The 15,720-nt window shown below is 41.9% G+C and overlaps 1 protein-coding gene across 3 annotated transcripts; it reads left to right on the top strand.

Moving 5' to 3' along the window:
* Positions 1 to 1,210: 1,210 nt before the first annotated feature.
* Positions 1,211 to 15,634, top strand: gja5a (gap junction protein, alpha 5a). 3 transcript variants are annotated; one of them, XM_014333320.2, is made up of 2 exons: positions 1,211 to 6,332; positions 12,362 to 15,634. In XM_014333320.2, exon 2 carries the CDS (start codon positions 12,462 to 12,464, stop codon positions 13,611 to 13,613), a length of 1,152 nt encoding a protein of 383 aa, XP_014188806.1. In that variant the 5' UTR covers positions 1,211 to 6,332; positions 12,362 to 12,461; the 3' UTR covers positions 13,614 to 15,634. The 3 variants fall into 3 exon arrangements, with proteins under 3 accessions (XP_014188806.1, XP_042076376.1, XP_042076375.1); XM_042220442.1 differs by lacking the exon at positions 1,211 to 6,332 and adding an exon at positions 6,339 to 11,148; XM_042220441.1 differs by lacking the exon at positions 1,211 to 6,332 and adding an exon at positions 6,339 to 11,151.
* Positions 15,635 to 15,720: the final 86 nt, after the last annotated feature.

Here is a 15,720-nt window from a genome sequence, read left to right as displayed (position 1 = left end):
ACAACTTAAGTTCCCACAGCACATTGCAAAAACATCCCTCCGGCCAGATATGATCATTATTTCTGAGGCCTCAAAAGAGCTGATCATGCTGGAACTCACAGTGCCCTGGGAAGAGCGGATTGAGGAGGCCAATGAAAGGAAACGAGGAAAGTACCAGGAACTAGTGCAGGAGTGCAGGGGAAGGCGCTGGAAGACTTTCTATGAGCCCATAGAAGTGGGTTGTAGGGGCTTTGCGGGACGATCACTCTGCAAAGTCCTAGGCCGACTGGGTGTGGCTGGGGCAGCCAAACAGAGGGTCATCCAGGCTGTGAGCGAAGCGGCAGAGAAAGCCACTTGGTGGTTGTGGATTAAGAGGGCTGATCCGTGGGTAGCTACTGGTACGCAAGTCGGGGCCTGATCACCCCGGCTGGGTCACCTGGGTGAGGGTGTATGATGTTGTGAGACCCGAAACACCTGATGACCCCAGGATACATCACTGAAGATGCGTACCAGTGCATCCAGGAGATGTGTCTTGTATAATATTGGTGCAGTATTTGAAACACTTTATGAATATTTGAAGACTGGAAAGGGCACACTGTATTAACAAAGTTTAGCCTATTTGAAGGTTGAAAGTGTCCTGACTATATCAGTTAACAGGGTTTCAATGCCCTGACATTTAGACACAGAACAATCAGATGGATTAACAATTAATATTGTTAATCCATTAAATTAATGTTTAGAGGGGTGTAAGACAGTCATAGTTTATTTCACCTGCAGGCCCAGTGAGTTTAAACCATCTAAGAATCTACTAAAGATTAAATGTAAAAGCAAAATTCAACCACATGCTTAGATTTTGTGCAGATTTGATGTAAGGTCTACTAGAGGTGTAGCATTTTAGGATCATTCATTATGGCATTTTTGCTGTTAACAAATAAAAAATAAAAAATAAATAAATCGAGAAATAAAGTCAAGTATCTATATTGATGCTCATCAGGGAAAAACATAGACATGTGCAGACATCCAAAGGATCAGGAATGGTGACTCAGCTGATTGGTAAGTAGGCGGTGACTTCGTACCTGTTAAGGTCAGAGGTCAAATTTATTTATATAGCACACTTCCAGAAAGATGATGCTTCACAAAGTGCTTAACAATATAAAAATGCCATTAAAAAGAAACAATATATAAACAATAATAACAATATAAAACAATGATAGGATAATAAAAGAATTTAAAAAATAACTAAGACTATTAAATAAGACCAAAATGCTTGGGTCATAGTGTGTTAAAAGCCAGGACATAAAAATATGTCTTCAGAAGTCATTTAAATTGATCAAGTGTTTGTGCACTTGGTCAGGTCTGAGACCTGCCACAGAGAAGGCTCTATCGCCACGAGATGTGAGATTAGTCCGTGGGATGGATAGCATTAATTTTGAGCTACACCTCATGACTTTTCCTAGAGCATAAACAGAAAGGAGCTCAGACAGGTAAGAAGAGGCTCGGGCGTGAAGTGACTTAAAAACAAAAAGTAAAAGTTTAAATTGGATCCTGTAGTAGACAGGCAGCCAGTGTAGGGAGGCTAAAGCTGGAGATATATGATCTCTCCGTTTGGTACCAATGTTAATATGTATTCTGGGAAATCTTCTGCAGACTTAAGGTGTCTGTAGCAACAGGTTACCATGGTGATAAACCCTGATAAGATTTGTTATTCTGAAAACCCACCATTTCCTTAAGCCTGAACTTAGCTGGATAACCCCACTATTCACTGTAGATCACTGTGCTCCCTCAACTACAACTAAAATGAAGTATTGTGTTTTTGTAATGAAAATGTTAAATACGCATATTGCAAATAAGTTATTCTAGTAACAACTAAACCCGTGTTACTTACTTGGTTTATAGTGGCAGGATCTGCACCAATCACCAGGATTGAGGAGGACACTGATTCTGGAGCACATGGGACTACGCGAGCTAGACCTTGGGAAATTGGCCACCGTATATATGTCTCTTTGGAACTCAAGAAAGATCATCATTAGCTCATGGGGTTATCTCTAAAGCATGATCTTAGTTAAAACCTGCCAAAAAATTCACTTTGAGCGTATTTTATGTTTTTGTTTTGTTTGTTTTTTTAATTTAAGACCCAAAATATGTGTAGTGGTTAAGAAAAAACATCTGGAAATATCATAGCTAAATATGCTTATTGGTAGTCAGTGGCATGACTGTGTATTTCAAAAAAATTATCATTGAGCCTCTGTGATCTTCTGGCCCCGTCGGCTGTAAAACCAGACACACTTCTGTGCTGGAAATCCTGACATAACCTTAGGAACATGTTTCACTATTATACTCATAAATAAATAAATACATAAATGAATTAACAACATTACTAAAAACCGCCACTTTCGCTGGATGGACTGAGGCAAAGTTGTAAACTGCCCTGTGGGTTGATCATCTGAAATTTTGAATTGTTTCTGGAAGTGACATTCTGGGCCAACACTTGTCTGGGCTTAAGAAAAGAGGGACCCATCCGTCGGTTATGAACTCACAGTTAAAAACCTAGAGTCTGTGGTGATATAGGCGTACATACAAGCGCATATAATTATTTTAATTACATTAAACAACCTTGACTTTCCGTGTTGAGAATTTCCTACTGTGGATTACAAATTCCCGTTAGTGGGTGCACATAAGGCTGTGATGACCATTCAGAAGTGCATGTCCATCAAACATGGCTTCCCTTGGACTTGGGTGAGGCAGGGCTGAAATGTGCAGGGGTCAGACTCTCAGGCTATAGGGGAGGGTTATGTTAATGCATCCTGGCAGTGTGGGATTTTTCCATCAAACACTCAAGTACAAATTCTGCATACTACGCTCACTCATAGAAATTCATATAATGCAATCCTCTCCCACTCTTGAGCTCACTGTCACACATACACACATGTTCAGACCTCATCCTGGCACTACTGAGAAGCTCTAAGCGACAAGATTACTTGAAGTCATGGACAGCACTTCTTTGTTACAAATCTCTTCGTGCTGTTATTGGATGTGAATGCTGTTCCGCTTCTAAATCCATCCTGATGTTCAACACAATGGGACCATCAGAGCACATCCTTTAAACTGTGGAAAGCTTCATAATTAGGAATTAGCAACAACTTTTCCATCCCTTCAAAAAATGGAGTGAAGCTGACTGAAGCCTTTAAGGGGTGTTAGATACTCCATGGGCTTTTGACGAAGGAAATGAAGGGAAAAAAGAGTAAATTATTTAATTAATGACCAGCAACCTTTGAAAAATGAAGAAGGAAAGAAGAAATATTCAGAAACATTACACCCAGACACATTTCTTTAAATTAAGCTTGCATGCAAAGAGTGGGAAAGAACAGACTTATATAAAACTAATGTAAAACATATATATGGCCATACTGTATGTATATGGGTGGGAGTACAGCAGAGGTCATACCTCCTCGGGCCAGAAGTTAATGAGTTTGTCACAAGATCCTTCTTACTTGGTGCTCCTGCTATTTATACTTAAAGATTTTTCCAGTTCCACAGTCAAAGGCACAGTTGTTAAAGAGGAGAATTTAACCATTCATATGACAATTTAGGCCATGAAATTGGCAAGGATAAGAGGCCCAAATCAGTAATTAAGAAGTTATGGGAGTCTTTGAATAGAATAACAAGGTCGATGGAAACTCTTCTGTAAAAGAAAAGTTTGACTTTATGGTAAATAATCCTATTTGCTTTCTTGTCAAGAGCCTAAGTATTAAATGTGAAGGTGCAGTTGACAACCTTTTGACAAATCCTGAAGAGTTAAGAAGGAAAGTCAGGTCACACGGGCCGACAAGGTAAAGAAAAGATAACACAAAAGGTGACATATACAATTTCAGAGATAAAATCAACAATCAAATCACATCAGATCAGAATTATATACAAATTATCTGAGCACTTAGAGGTCCTACTTCTCTTAAACAACATGGCACATGGTGGCACAGTGGTTAGCACTGTTGCCTTACAGCAAGAAGGTCCTGAGTTCAGTTCATCAGCCTTTTGATGTGGAGTTTGCTTGTTCTCCTTGTGTTTGTGTGGGCTCCTTCCAGGTACTCCTGCTCCCTCCCACAGTTCAATCGCATGCATTTAGTAGGGATAGGTTAATTGGTAACTCTAAATTGCCCATAGGTGCAAATGGTTGTCTGTGTCTATGTGTTAGCCCTGCAACAGACTGGCAACCTGTCCAGGGTGTACCCTAAGACAGCTGGGATAGGCTCCTGAGGCCCTGAAAAGGGTCTTTTGTGCCACATAATCAAATGGATAAATACCCATGTTTATTCTGAATGTGTAAAAAGTAGATACAGTTGCAGACGTTTGATGGGAATACTTTACTGTGGTCTGTGAATAGACATTTTTATTAAGGGTTTTTCTTTGTCCCAGAATCTTGAGACAATTAGACAGAGCATTAAAACCATTTCAAAAAAGGAAGACTGGACTACAATGCTTAAAAAAAAAAAAGGTCTGTAACTCTGTAAGTTAAATCTGCTTTTCTTTCCAGAACCTGGTGTTGTTTAGGGAAAAAAACAATTTGTACATAATAGTAAACAAAATTTTAGCTCCCAGCATTTTTAGAGTTTTATTGGACACTCATCAGCGCTAAAGACCTCGAGGCCTCAGTATCGCTAAAATAGACAGTTAGGCAGTGTAATCTGGTGCAAGCCAAATCTTCATTGTTGATATCTGACTTAGAATAATTTCATTTGTAGGCTTTGAAGTATCCTCTTAATTAAATTACCAGTAGAAACTAAAAGTCACAACATTTTTGGTACAGTAGTTGTACCTCTTATAGCTTGAGTTAAAGCTCCGCTCTTCAATATGCTGCATAATCTTTGTGAGAGACTATTATCAAGTAAACGACGACAACTTGATTCAACATAACAAACCCCACAAAAACTTTTCTTTAAAACTCTGTATGTAGACCTATTGTAAATTTAACATTAAAATCTTCTCATCAATAACCAAGTTCAGGTAAACCTTGTAAATTGTCCCCAGGAGCTCCTCTCTGTTCCCAGCAAATAACATCTCGTCTGATTACAGGACCTGTTTAATCTTCATTCCTCCCTGTTGTGGTTATAGGCGTGGGTACGAGGCAGGTTATTTCCTGGCCAGGTGCAGTAACTTCCTGGAAGCCAAGCTAACCAGTCTGGTGTTGCTGTTACATTTTCTATGACGCTAACACTGCATAATGGGTATAGTTCCACATAAAGTACATGTATTTTCCTAAATGACCTAGTATTATTTTTAAAATGAAATGTGAAGTGGTGGGAAACCTGAATGTTTCTGAAAGACGTTAAGGACATGCGAGAAGAGAAGTTATCTGCCTGTGTGTTTTTGCTCTCAATACTTCATTATAACCGTTGGAATGGCCTCCAGCAAGGAGGAATTAAACCTGAAAGATTCCTGTTATATAATAGAACATGTGTCTGCAGGCAGAGGCCAGTACAGGGGGTCCTCGGCTGACACTCACATTACATTCAGCAAACAGGGAAACAAGGGAAGAGGAGGATGAGCTATTTTGGTTTTGTTTGTGACTCTTTGTTGCAATCCCAAACTTCACCAACTGGTTGCAGGTCTGTGTGACTTTTGAGGAGGGATGAAGGGAAACCTTGAGACGAACAAGTGAACAAAGCAGGTACGGTGTTTTGACCGAAATCTTGATTCTCCTGTGTTTACTGGTTTCCTGAAAACGCAACTTAGAGTAAAGTTGTTGGTCGTTGAATTAAAGCTAATCCCATTTTCACTAGATAATTTGGATTTACCTCACCTCATTACAGTTTACATCTCACACTGTGGGAATTTCACCCTGAACACAGAAAACTCAGCCGTAAACCCAAGAGTCGCATGGTAAATAACTGTCTTGAAGTTTACTCTGACAGGAATTGCCATTGATCCCAGACAAACAATTCAACTTCCCCTTCCAGAGAACGCTTCCCAGCAAAAAATAGAGCACCAGGGATGTAAGAATTAAGGGGGAGTGTGGAGAGGAAGAGGAGGAGATGGAGGAGGAGGAAGCGAGAGAGAGAGAGGGAAAGAGAAGGGAGGTCCATGGGGGAAACACTCTCTCGTGATGCCCTGTTTTTTCTTCTCGTGCCCCCTGTGTGGACAAACAGCTCGTGGTGGGAAGACACGACGCTCAGATGCCGGCGTCAAGAGTCATCTTCTGCTGATGCCCACAAGAAGGTGGTCCTACAATCGCGCTGTGGTCATCTGCATCTACACCTGCCATCTGTCCGCTAACTTAAGGAAGACTTAGTTCCTCTGAGGGACCATCTCTGCCTGATTGAAAGCAGCTTCTCGAATATCGGCACTAAAGCAGAACGGTGAGTAAGCATAGAAGCCTCTAATAATGCTCAATGCAATTTCAGTGAAATGATGCAGACTTTCTGGTAAAAAGCTGCGAGCATCTTACTAAAGCAGCGATGAAGTCTTTAAGGGAGTGATGATATCTTGAAGAGAGGTACGATGGAGTGAGAGGCCTGGTCTGTGTTAAACCCCCTGTCCTCCCCGGCAGGTACAGCTGTCAACCCACTTGCGTTAACTCTTTTCGTCTCGCTCTTCTTCCCTCATGGCTTTCATATAAGACAAATATACTCAAACAAAGCACAGTACTGGAGGTAACCTAAAGCACAGAGCCACCAGCAATGCATACCTACTCAATGAAGACTTTAAGAAATCGTTATCCCTGTGCCGTGATAATTCTACTTTAATGCTAGCACAATTTACCCTTACAGTTTCTGTTCTTCTACAGAGAAGGGATAAAATCAAATTAATGAGTTGCCTGTAGATACCAGTTACTCTTCTGAGTGTTCATAGAGAAATACAGGCGAACAAAAACAAAAACTAAAGGACTCTTTTGTTCAAGCAGGCTTGAACAACGGTGGAAGACATTTAAATTCTTTAGTAACAGTGCTACGGAGCACAACTGCTCTATTATAAGCAAGTCTTTCATAATCAAAGAGGCCTCTTAAATACACGGGCGGTATTTAATGTCGTAATGATACAGTTTGGGGCGTTTTTTTCTCCCTTACTTACTATTTAGGGATTTGTTTCAAAGATGAACTGTACATTTCTTTTTAACTTACTCCCCAAAAAGTGCCGTTTTTATGTATGAAGTAAGAACTTTTAGGACTTCATATTTCAAAATAACAGATTTATAACTTCATGTGATGCTCAGTAAAAAAAAAAGAAAAAATCTTACTCTGTGATTTCAGCAGGATATTCAACCTCAATCTGTATCAGTGTTCCTCTGTTTGACATTCAAGCACCAACAGCTGATACATTCACACTTAAAAGTAGCCATTAGCATGTCTTAGTGTGAATCGAGACTCCCTCTGCCATCATAAAAAAAGAGATTTGTTTAAATACCTGCCAGTAAAAGAAAAAAGATTACCAGCTCGCTAATCTGAAACCAGTGCCCTATGCCAAGGCTGAATGGTATGTGTATTACTGAGTATATAGACTGTCTTCAAATAAGTAAACACCGAAATAAAAATAGATAAAACTGCTTTTCATGATCAGGAGTTTGTTAGGAGGTTGTTTTGCTCCCTGAAACACCTTGCAGCTTTCTGGCCTGAAGGTTCCAGCGTAATGCCATATGCAGCACAACAATAGATCATAACAGGGCTGTGGGTCTGTGTACAGTAGTGGGTAGATGAAGAGCCAGACAGCCATGTAAGGTAGCAGACAGCACATCGGCCTGCTGGCTTCTGCTGGTGTGACTGATATATGGGAGCCCAGACCCGTGCGGGTCTGTAAGAAGTGGCAACAGGTGACTCACATGAGAGCGAAGAATTCTCGCTCTCGTGCCAAATCAGATCCACTTTGTAGGTCACCCTACACCAACCTAACACCAGCCAGCGTGCCACTATAGCTAAACTTAAACACACTCATCCTCGATTGTAATCCTGGCATTTCAGGAACAAGTCCCTAACCCAAACAGCTGCTGCAGGACTGGGACTGACTCTGGAGACGTGCTAAAGTTCAAGCATTAGAAAAATAAATACGTGTGTGCATTGTAACTGGGAAAAATAGTACGAGAGAGTAAAAATAACCAAGTGTGAGTGACTTCAACTTGTATATCCTTATCCACTATGCTATTGATATCTAACTGAAATAAGCTCAGAAAACTTGTATGTACTGTTTTTAACACATGGCGGTTCTGTAGTAAAGCTATACTGAGGCTGTTTCATTGAGAGGAACACAACACAACACAACACAACCAAGGTCATAGAGTAAAATAGTAACAAGAGTCAAAAAAACTTCAGATAATAAAGTTTTATTGTATGCTATACCTGGTTAGAGGATGTGATAGAGATGAAGATCACTACAATATATCATAATTTTTAGATTTAAAATTGAATTAAAAGCATAACAACCCAACTCTGGTTCATGTAAAAACAATTAGGTGCTTAAAACACAATGTGCACCATTAGTGTCTTGCTGTTTATTTAACTTTTTCCTGCAGAAATCTATGCAGCGTTATGGATTGTTTTGTTTTTCCCCAGCGCTGATCACATTTCTGACACTAAAAAAACCATCTTAGCGCATGCAGCTCATTACAGAGGCTTTATAAATGCATCAGGCCTTATAGCTGCCGATTAAATATCTTCAAATAACGCACATGACCATTTTCTTACCTAGTTTGGCTATTCAGTTAACAGGGTTTTGTATGCTGGTAACTCCAAAATACAATTAGGCCAAATTTGTCCTTCCGTAGGAAAGAAATGACTTTTCCTGATCTCTTCAGCAAATCCTTTCAGACACGAATAACACGATTGTTCTCAATGCACAACATACGTTTTCCTCCACTGATGGTAGTCTAAACAATGCCCCATCAGAGGGAAGCGAGCCAGGAAAGTGTATAACTCACCACCTTACTGTCTGTGTGCTTGTGATGACAGCGCAGATCAACCAGTGTATCCTGATCCCCTGAGAGCATCCGGAGTCTGTCAAACACGGCTTAGTGCTGAAAGGTGCACATCACTGAAGGAAAGTTTAAATCAACCCTGCCCCCTGTTGTTACCGGGCTGTGGATACATTGCAGGCTGAGGGGGAGTTGGAAAAAGAGTGTGTAGTTTATAAAGCTCATCAGTAAAATATCATCAAAAGGATTTTATTGTCTAAGATTTAGAAACCACAACTGAGGGAATGTGCCTATGTCTCTTTTGTGTTATGACACAAGGTGACTCTGGTGGGCATAAATTTATAGCAATACAAACATAGCTTCGTGTTCCTGTAAGATTTCCCTAGCCTCGGGCCTTGCCACCAGCCTCACTGGTTCTTAAACAAGCTCCACCGCCCTCTGGCACCGCTGATGTGCTTCTCACAGACTGCGGGATTTATTGTTGAGTTGCAAGGCAGAGAAAACACACAACATTTTTCCTGTTGGTCTACAGTGAGTCACAGCAGCAGCCATCACCTCTCAGTGAAGTAGCTGCTACTTTTCTCTTAACTTGTCTCAGCTGCCTGACTGATGTTCTGACTGGAAATTACAATAAGGCTGCACACTGTGAGCCCGGTTTGAATTGACCTTGCAGTGCTGAAACATCATCGTTTTTCCTTCAGTTCGTAGAAAGCTAAGCTTATTGTTTGGTTCATCACAGGATCCCTCCACCACATAAACTTTCCTTCTGTGAAGCTCCCTCAGTGCAAACACAGGCACTTCGATCAGCGTCAAAGGAAATAAGTCAGTGATACGTAATGTTGCATTTACGCACTTTGCTATTTTGAATACAACCTAACTAGATTCTCCATTACTCCTCCATTACAATACCACTGAGATTATAAACAGACCTGACAGCTGTGATGGTGCACAGGCAAAGCGCACTGTTCAGAAAAGGGCACAGTGGATCACAGTAAATCCCTGCAGCACAGGTGTGATCGACAACCAGTGGCAGTAAAAGGCACTTTGACAGAAACGGTTCATAGGAGCAGCTCGTCTCTGACCTCCACCCCTTTCACCTTCTGCTCATTTCAATGTCTTGCTCCTGCTGTCCACAGGAAATCATATTGTTTGAGATTGCTTCCTCTGAGAGCAGGAAGAGGTATTCGAGGGAAGGAGACCGTAGCCAAGAAAACAGCCTCACACCACTTGTTCTGAATTCTGCTTTGCCTTCCTTTCTCATCGCTGTGTATGTACACCATGTGCCCAGACTGACGGACTATAAGTCCTTTCTAAAAGAGGCAGTTTACCCAATCAAATCCTGCTTACAAGATATCAGCATCTAAATGGTGCACAGCTTTAGAACCACAGGGGAACTTTGGCAGCCTTGAAACTAATATTGCATTAAATTAAGAAACTGTGTGAGAGTCTGAATACCACTGTACCATTGTACAAATAGATTAGGGAACAATCAGTCTTCACCTAATCTCCCTTTAAAAAGCAAAACTCATTAAAAACATGTATCCTCTTAAAGAACATCATTTTACAAAATGACTTGTTCTGGATCTCTTCTATGCTCACGGCTCGAATCTGGGATTCATTTAGAAAATGACACATGCAAACCAGCAAGAGATTGTCACATAGTTTGTCATAGCCCAGGGGGAAATGCATTGTTACCCAGGTTTGCACAGGTTTGTTGTCAGTATCAGCTGATAAGAGCGTGGCTGTTTTAATGTGCGGTCTCCTGGCATTGTGCTGGCTGGATTCTCAGTCACTTCCTCAACTCTGCAGCTGTTTGCGATTTACTTCCAGTAAAGATCGTGAGCTTTTTATCCGTTTAAGGCTCTGGGCCAGCTGCTGTCCAGTTATCCAAGGTGTCAGATCTATGCTGGAAAAATAGCACAGCGCAGTTTTCCTGTGCTGCGCATTGGCTTGTCAGCCTTGGGCTGTGGATGGAGGTTAAACGTTTCTTTTCCAAAATGTTGTCATACTGGTGTTTTGTTTGCTACCACTCTGTGCTGTAGAGATACGGAGCACAATGCCCTGATTTTCCATCTTATTGCCATATATATACTTCATAGAGACACAGAGGGAGGGGGCGAGACAGATGGTCATGGTCATTTAGACCATATCTCGCTGTCACACATAACCAGAGTCAGTGTTAGCCAGTCGATTCAAAACCTTGCACTGTGGACCAAACAGCTATTTGCTATGGAAACAGCTGCTCGAGGATTTCCTTCAGGAAGAGATGAGAGGTGGTAAGAAATCATATTAACATCCCCTGTGGCTTTTGTAGCTCTCTTTCTCTCTCTCTCTCTCTTTAGACTTGTGCTTGGTTAACTTTTAGTTTTATGTTCTGGCGTTTTATTGTGAAGCACTTTATCTTGAAAGGTGCTGTATAAATAAAATCTTGCTTACTTACTTTGCTTGTAGGGATTATACTGTATATAATTTCCTTCCATGAAAGTATATTTGGCTTTTGGCTCCTTTAGAGTAATGTCTACATGTTCTGCTACACCACCAAACAGAGCATTAACTTCAAATGCGTGACGCGTTGGAAAAACCTGTTGACCTGTGACCTTCAACCCTTTTTTCTTTCTGAGGTGTTTTAACCGGCTTTTATTTCTTAATTGCGTAGTAAAAGCTAAAAGTAGCTACATGCATATTCAGCCCATAAATGTTAGAAGTCACCACTTGATCCAGTTTGACAGGTTTTCTTAACCCCTCCATGATGGCGGTCATCTGTGTCACCCATAAAGCTGTCTAGTAAACCGCCTTATAGGGTCATTCTCAGCTGAGACTTCCCAGCCTGTCACTGCCATGTTTGGATCTTACCCAGACTCTCAATAATGCTTAAGTCAAGAGATTAGTTTGAAAAAAAAAAAAGAGAGAAGAAGCAGTCTGACTGACACCTCCAGATAGATGGAGACTGGAATCTGAAGGAGGGTTTCATCCCAGCAAGGGAGGACAGTGGCCATCTAAGCCATTGCACTGAAATTGTGAGTGGTGTGCCGCGGGGGGAAATGGGAAATGTCCAGCTCAGGCCAGGTCACAGCACTGAAAAAGGGCAAAGTCTTTCTGTGCTGACTCGCCCCTTTGATGGAGGCGTGTTTCGCTTTCTGTAATTTAATCTGTTTTAATAATTTGGAACAGGACAAGAGGGAATGTAAACACACATAATCTAATGTTTAATAATAATATTATTATTTTCTTTTACATGGCTACCAAATTTCTTCTCCTCCGTCTGTCTCTCGGGGGAAAAAATGGCTGTTCTCATGTCACAGTATCCAGCCCTAAAGCGATTCACAGGCGGAGAGGCTATTTTTGTGCCACACAATGCCACTCATACACCAGGTCATTCCCATCAGCGGGAATGCAGATGATCTACAGCTGTCACTGATTGTCTGCTTGTATTTCTCTTTTCCCCTTTTCCCCCTCCTCTTCCACTCTATTCATCCTCCACCTCAGAAACTCCCCCTTTCCCCCTCCGGTGCACCCTCTTTTCACCTTCCCCGTTGTTCCTACCAGCTCTTTGTGCTTCAGGTGTGCGCCCAGGCCGTGAGTAGCGATGGGGGACTGGACCCTCCTGGGGAATTTCCTAGAGGAAGTCCAGGAACACTCCACTTCGGTCGGAAAGATTTGGCTCACCATCCTCTTCATCTTTCGTATCCTGGTGCTGGGCACGGCGGCAGAGTCCTCGTGGGGGGACGAGCAGAGCGATTTCCTCTGTGACACCCAGCAACCAGGTTGCACCAATGTGTGCTACGACAGGGCCTTCCCCATCGCACACATCCGCTACTGGGTGCTGCAGATTGTCTTTGTCTCTACGCCCTCCCTCATCTATATGGGCCACGCCATGCACACAGTGCGCAGGGAGGAGAAGCGGCGAAAGAGGGAGCAGGAGGAGAGAGAGGCGAGAGGTGAAGAGGGAGGAGACCTGGAGGGGGAGAAGGAGTACCTCCAGCAGAAGGAGAGCGGAAAGGAGGTGGTTGCTGACGGGAGTGGCAGAGTTCGCCTAAAAGGGGCGCTGCTGCGGACCTACGTCCTGAGCATTTTAATCCGTACAATGATGGAGGTGACTTTCATTGTGGTGCAGTATCTTATCTATGGAGTGTTCCTCGATGCGTTGTACCTATGCAAGGAATTGCCCTGTCCCAATCCGGTTAACTGCTACATGTCACGGCCCACGGAGAAGAATGTCTTCATCGTCTTCATGCTGGTGGTGGCCGGCGTTTCTCTGCTGCTCTCTGTGTTGGAGCTCTACCATCTCGGCTGGAAGAGCATCAAGAGGTGCATACACAAAAAGATGATGCAAAAGAGCAAGCAGAGAGCTGTGACGGTAGCGGTGTCTGCAGCCTTGGAGTCCAACACCTCACCACAACCCTCAGTCTCCTGCACCCCACCTCCTGACTTCAACCAGTGCCTGACAGCCCCCGCCTCCATAAACCGCATGACTTCCATGGCCTCTCATCCCTTCAACACCAGAATGGCGCTGCAGCAGAACTCAGCCAATCTGGCAACTGAGCGACATCGTAGCTGCGACAACCTGGAGGATGATGAAGACTTCCTCAGGATGAGATACAACCAGGTACCAACAGGCCTGCCCAATAACTGCTCGCCATTGCCTCTGCTACACTCAGTGTACTTGAAGGACAAACGGCGCCTGAGCAAGACCAGCGGGACCAGCAGCAGGGCTCGCCAAGATGACCTGGCAGTATAAATTCACAAAGTGTGGTGGATGAGGAAGAGAGGAAGAAGGGCTGGACCTTCGGAAGTAATGTGTGTCTGGGAGATAGATCTCTGTGATGGAGGCGTGAGCTGAGGCTAACTATGAACTGTAGCACCAAGGCCTGACACTTGAGCACATGTGATGAGTGGATAATGTGAACTTGACTTGTGTGAGCTTTGTGTCCTAGAGCTCTAAAGAAAAACTGCAAAACAAGCTGTAAAGGAGAATAATGAGAACAGAGTAACAGGTTTGACACCTGACTATTGCACATTAGGAGTAGAGAGTCCTTTCATTTTAAACCAGTTAACTACAGATTAGCTGATTTTTGTCACACACAAATGCAAAAAAAAAAGAAAAAAAGATTTGCAATAAATAGACAAGATCGCAGTATGCTAGAAACTGTGAAGCTCTTCGATAAAGTGCCTTATCAAGCGTCAGAAATATCTATTTCCTTATGACATTGTTTTTGTAATTATTTAAAAGCCGTGGTAGAGACTGTCATTTGAACCACTTGTTGACCTGATTGCACTATACCTGCAGGCAAACATAAAAACGTAACTCGGAAATAATAGCACTGCAATCTCAAAGCCTGTCAGTGAAGTCAGTCCTATACTAGTCAGAAGTCTTCTGTGCACAGAAATGAGAGAATGTAGCCTTTTACAGGATTTTCTTTTTGAAGGTCCCTCAAAGAAAAAGCAAGCGGTCCTGCTTGGATGTTGTTATGAATGGATTCAGCCACTAGGTGGCAACAATGCACTAGCGTTTCCCCCTTTCTCTCCCGGACCCATTGTGTTAAAAGTGTGTTCCTAAGAAATGTGTGAGTCGGTTGGTGTCTTTGAATGTATTGTTCTTGTAGCACAGTAACTGTGCGGGTAGTTCATAACCATGTTGTGAATATACGTCTTTACAAGTGGAAGATGATTTTTTAAAAATATATACATGTATATGTGCATAAACATAGCACAATATTTGAAGAACTGTCCATCCTGCTGTACATCCACTGCAGTCTTTGGTTATTTCACACACACATTTATGCAATAACTGTCATCGCAAACCCACAACAAATAAATAAATCATCAGCTGTACAATCTGCTCTGTTGTTCTCAGCGTGTGATTTATTCAGTGCCGTACAACACTTGCCTTTGATTTGTCTGTCGTATGAACATAGAAAGACTTTAGTATATGTAAATATGCACACACTAAACTGTTAGAATTGCACAAGATGAACATTTAGAACAACTAACATTGAAATAACGTGCTCAATGCAGAAATGCTGAAATCAAGACAAAGTGATGCAATTTCCAGATTCGAACAAAGATGAAGAGTCTCCAGCATTTCTGAATCACTGTACCATTGCTGCAGCGACTTTCTGTTTGCCGTCCTCACAAAGGACCTGCAGGAGACAGATTGTGGAAGATGAGCAATGTTTACACAAACAGAGACTGTCTCGCCATTTCTGCCAGGACGCTGAGGTCTGGTATCCAGCTTAATCTGCCACATGCTGAAGCTGAATTGGAAAATCCTTGTTGCTTTTGTATTATTTTTATTTCTGTGGAACCTCAGTGCTTTCTGAGATTGAGCTTCACAGAGATATTTGTGTATTCTGAGTTAGACCAGGATGGTGATAGCACATTTGCTGCTTAATAAAATGTTTTCCTGTCTTCTTTTCTAAAGGATTCATTTTTAAAAAATAGTTTGAAAATTGTGCAAGAACCAGAATCAGCTTAAAAGGATATAAATGGTCATACATTAAAGAAAGACAAACACGAGACTATGCATCAAACTAAAATTAATACAAATGGAAAACCTACAAGGAAGTTTATAAGTTACTCTACAGTGAAAACTATTAAGTGTTATATATCTTTTCCAATTGGTGTCCTTTTAAGACCTCTTTCCAAACAAGAGTAAGCTCAAGGAGATTTTGCTTTACTTGAGTTATGATTCAGTAATGATTAAGAGGACTCTGGCAATATGGAAGATGAAGGTCCCTTCAGTGTGACTGGAATTCGTGAGCAAGTCATGCGTTAGGTATCTCTACGTGAATGCGTGACTCACATCTTTTTTTAAAAAAAAAGTTAATTCCTGAAAAAAAGTCTTC

Source organism: Haplochromis burtoni, unplaced genomic scaffold, assembly GCF_018398535.1.
Source record: "Haplochromis burtoni strain Fernald_Lab_line unplaced genomic scaffold, NCSU_Asbu1 Contig_48, whole genome shotgun sequence".
Lineage (NCBI taxonomy): Eukaryota > Metazoa > Chordata > Actinopteri > Cichliformes > Cichlidae > Haplochromis > Haplochromis burtoni.
The sequence above is the reverse complement of the archived record's forward strand: the minus strand, read 5'-3'. Positions and strand labels throughout refer to the sequence as shown.

Excerpts from the sequence above, each read along its gene's own strand:
- gja5a (XM_014333320.2), top strand. The coding sequence starts at position 12,462 with ATGGGGGACTGGACCCTCCTGGGGAATTTCCTAGAGGAAGTCCAGGAA.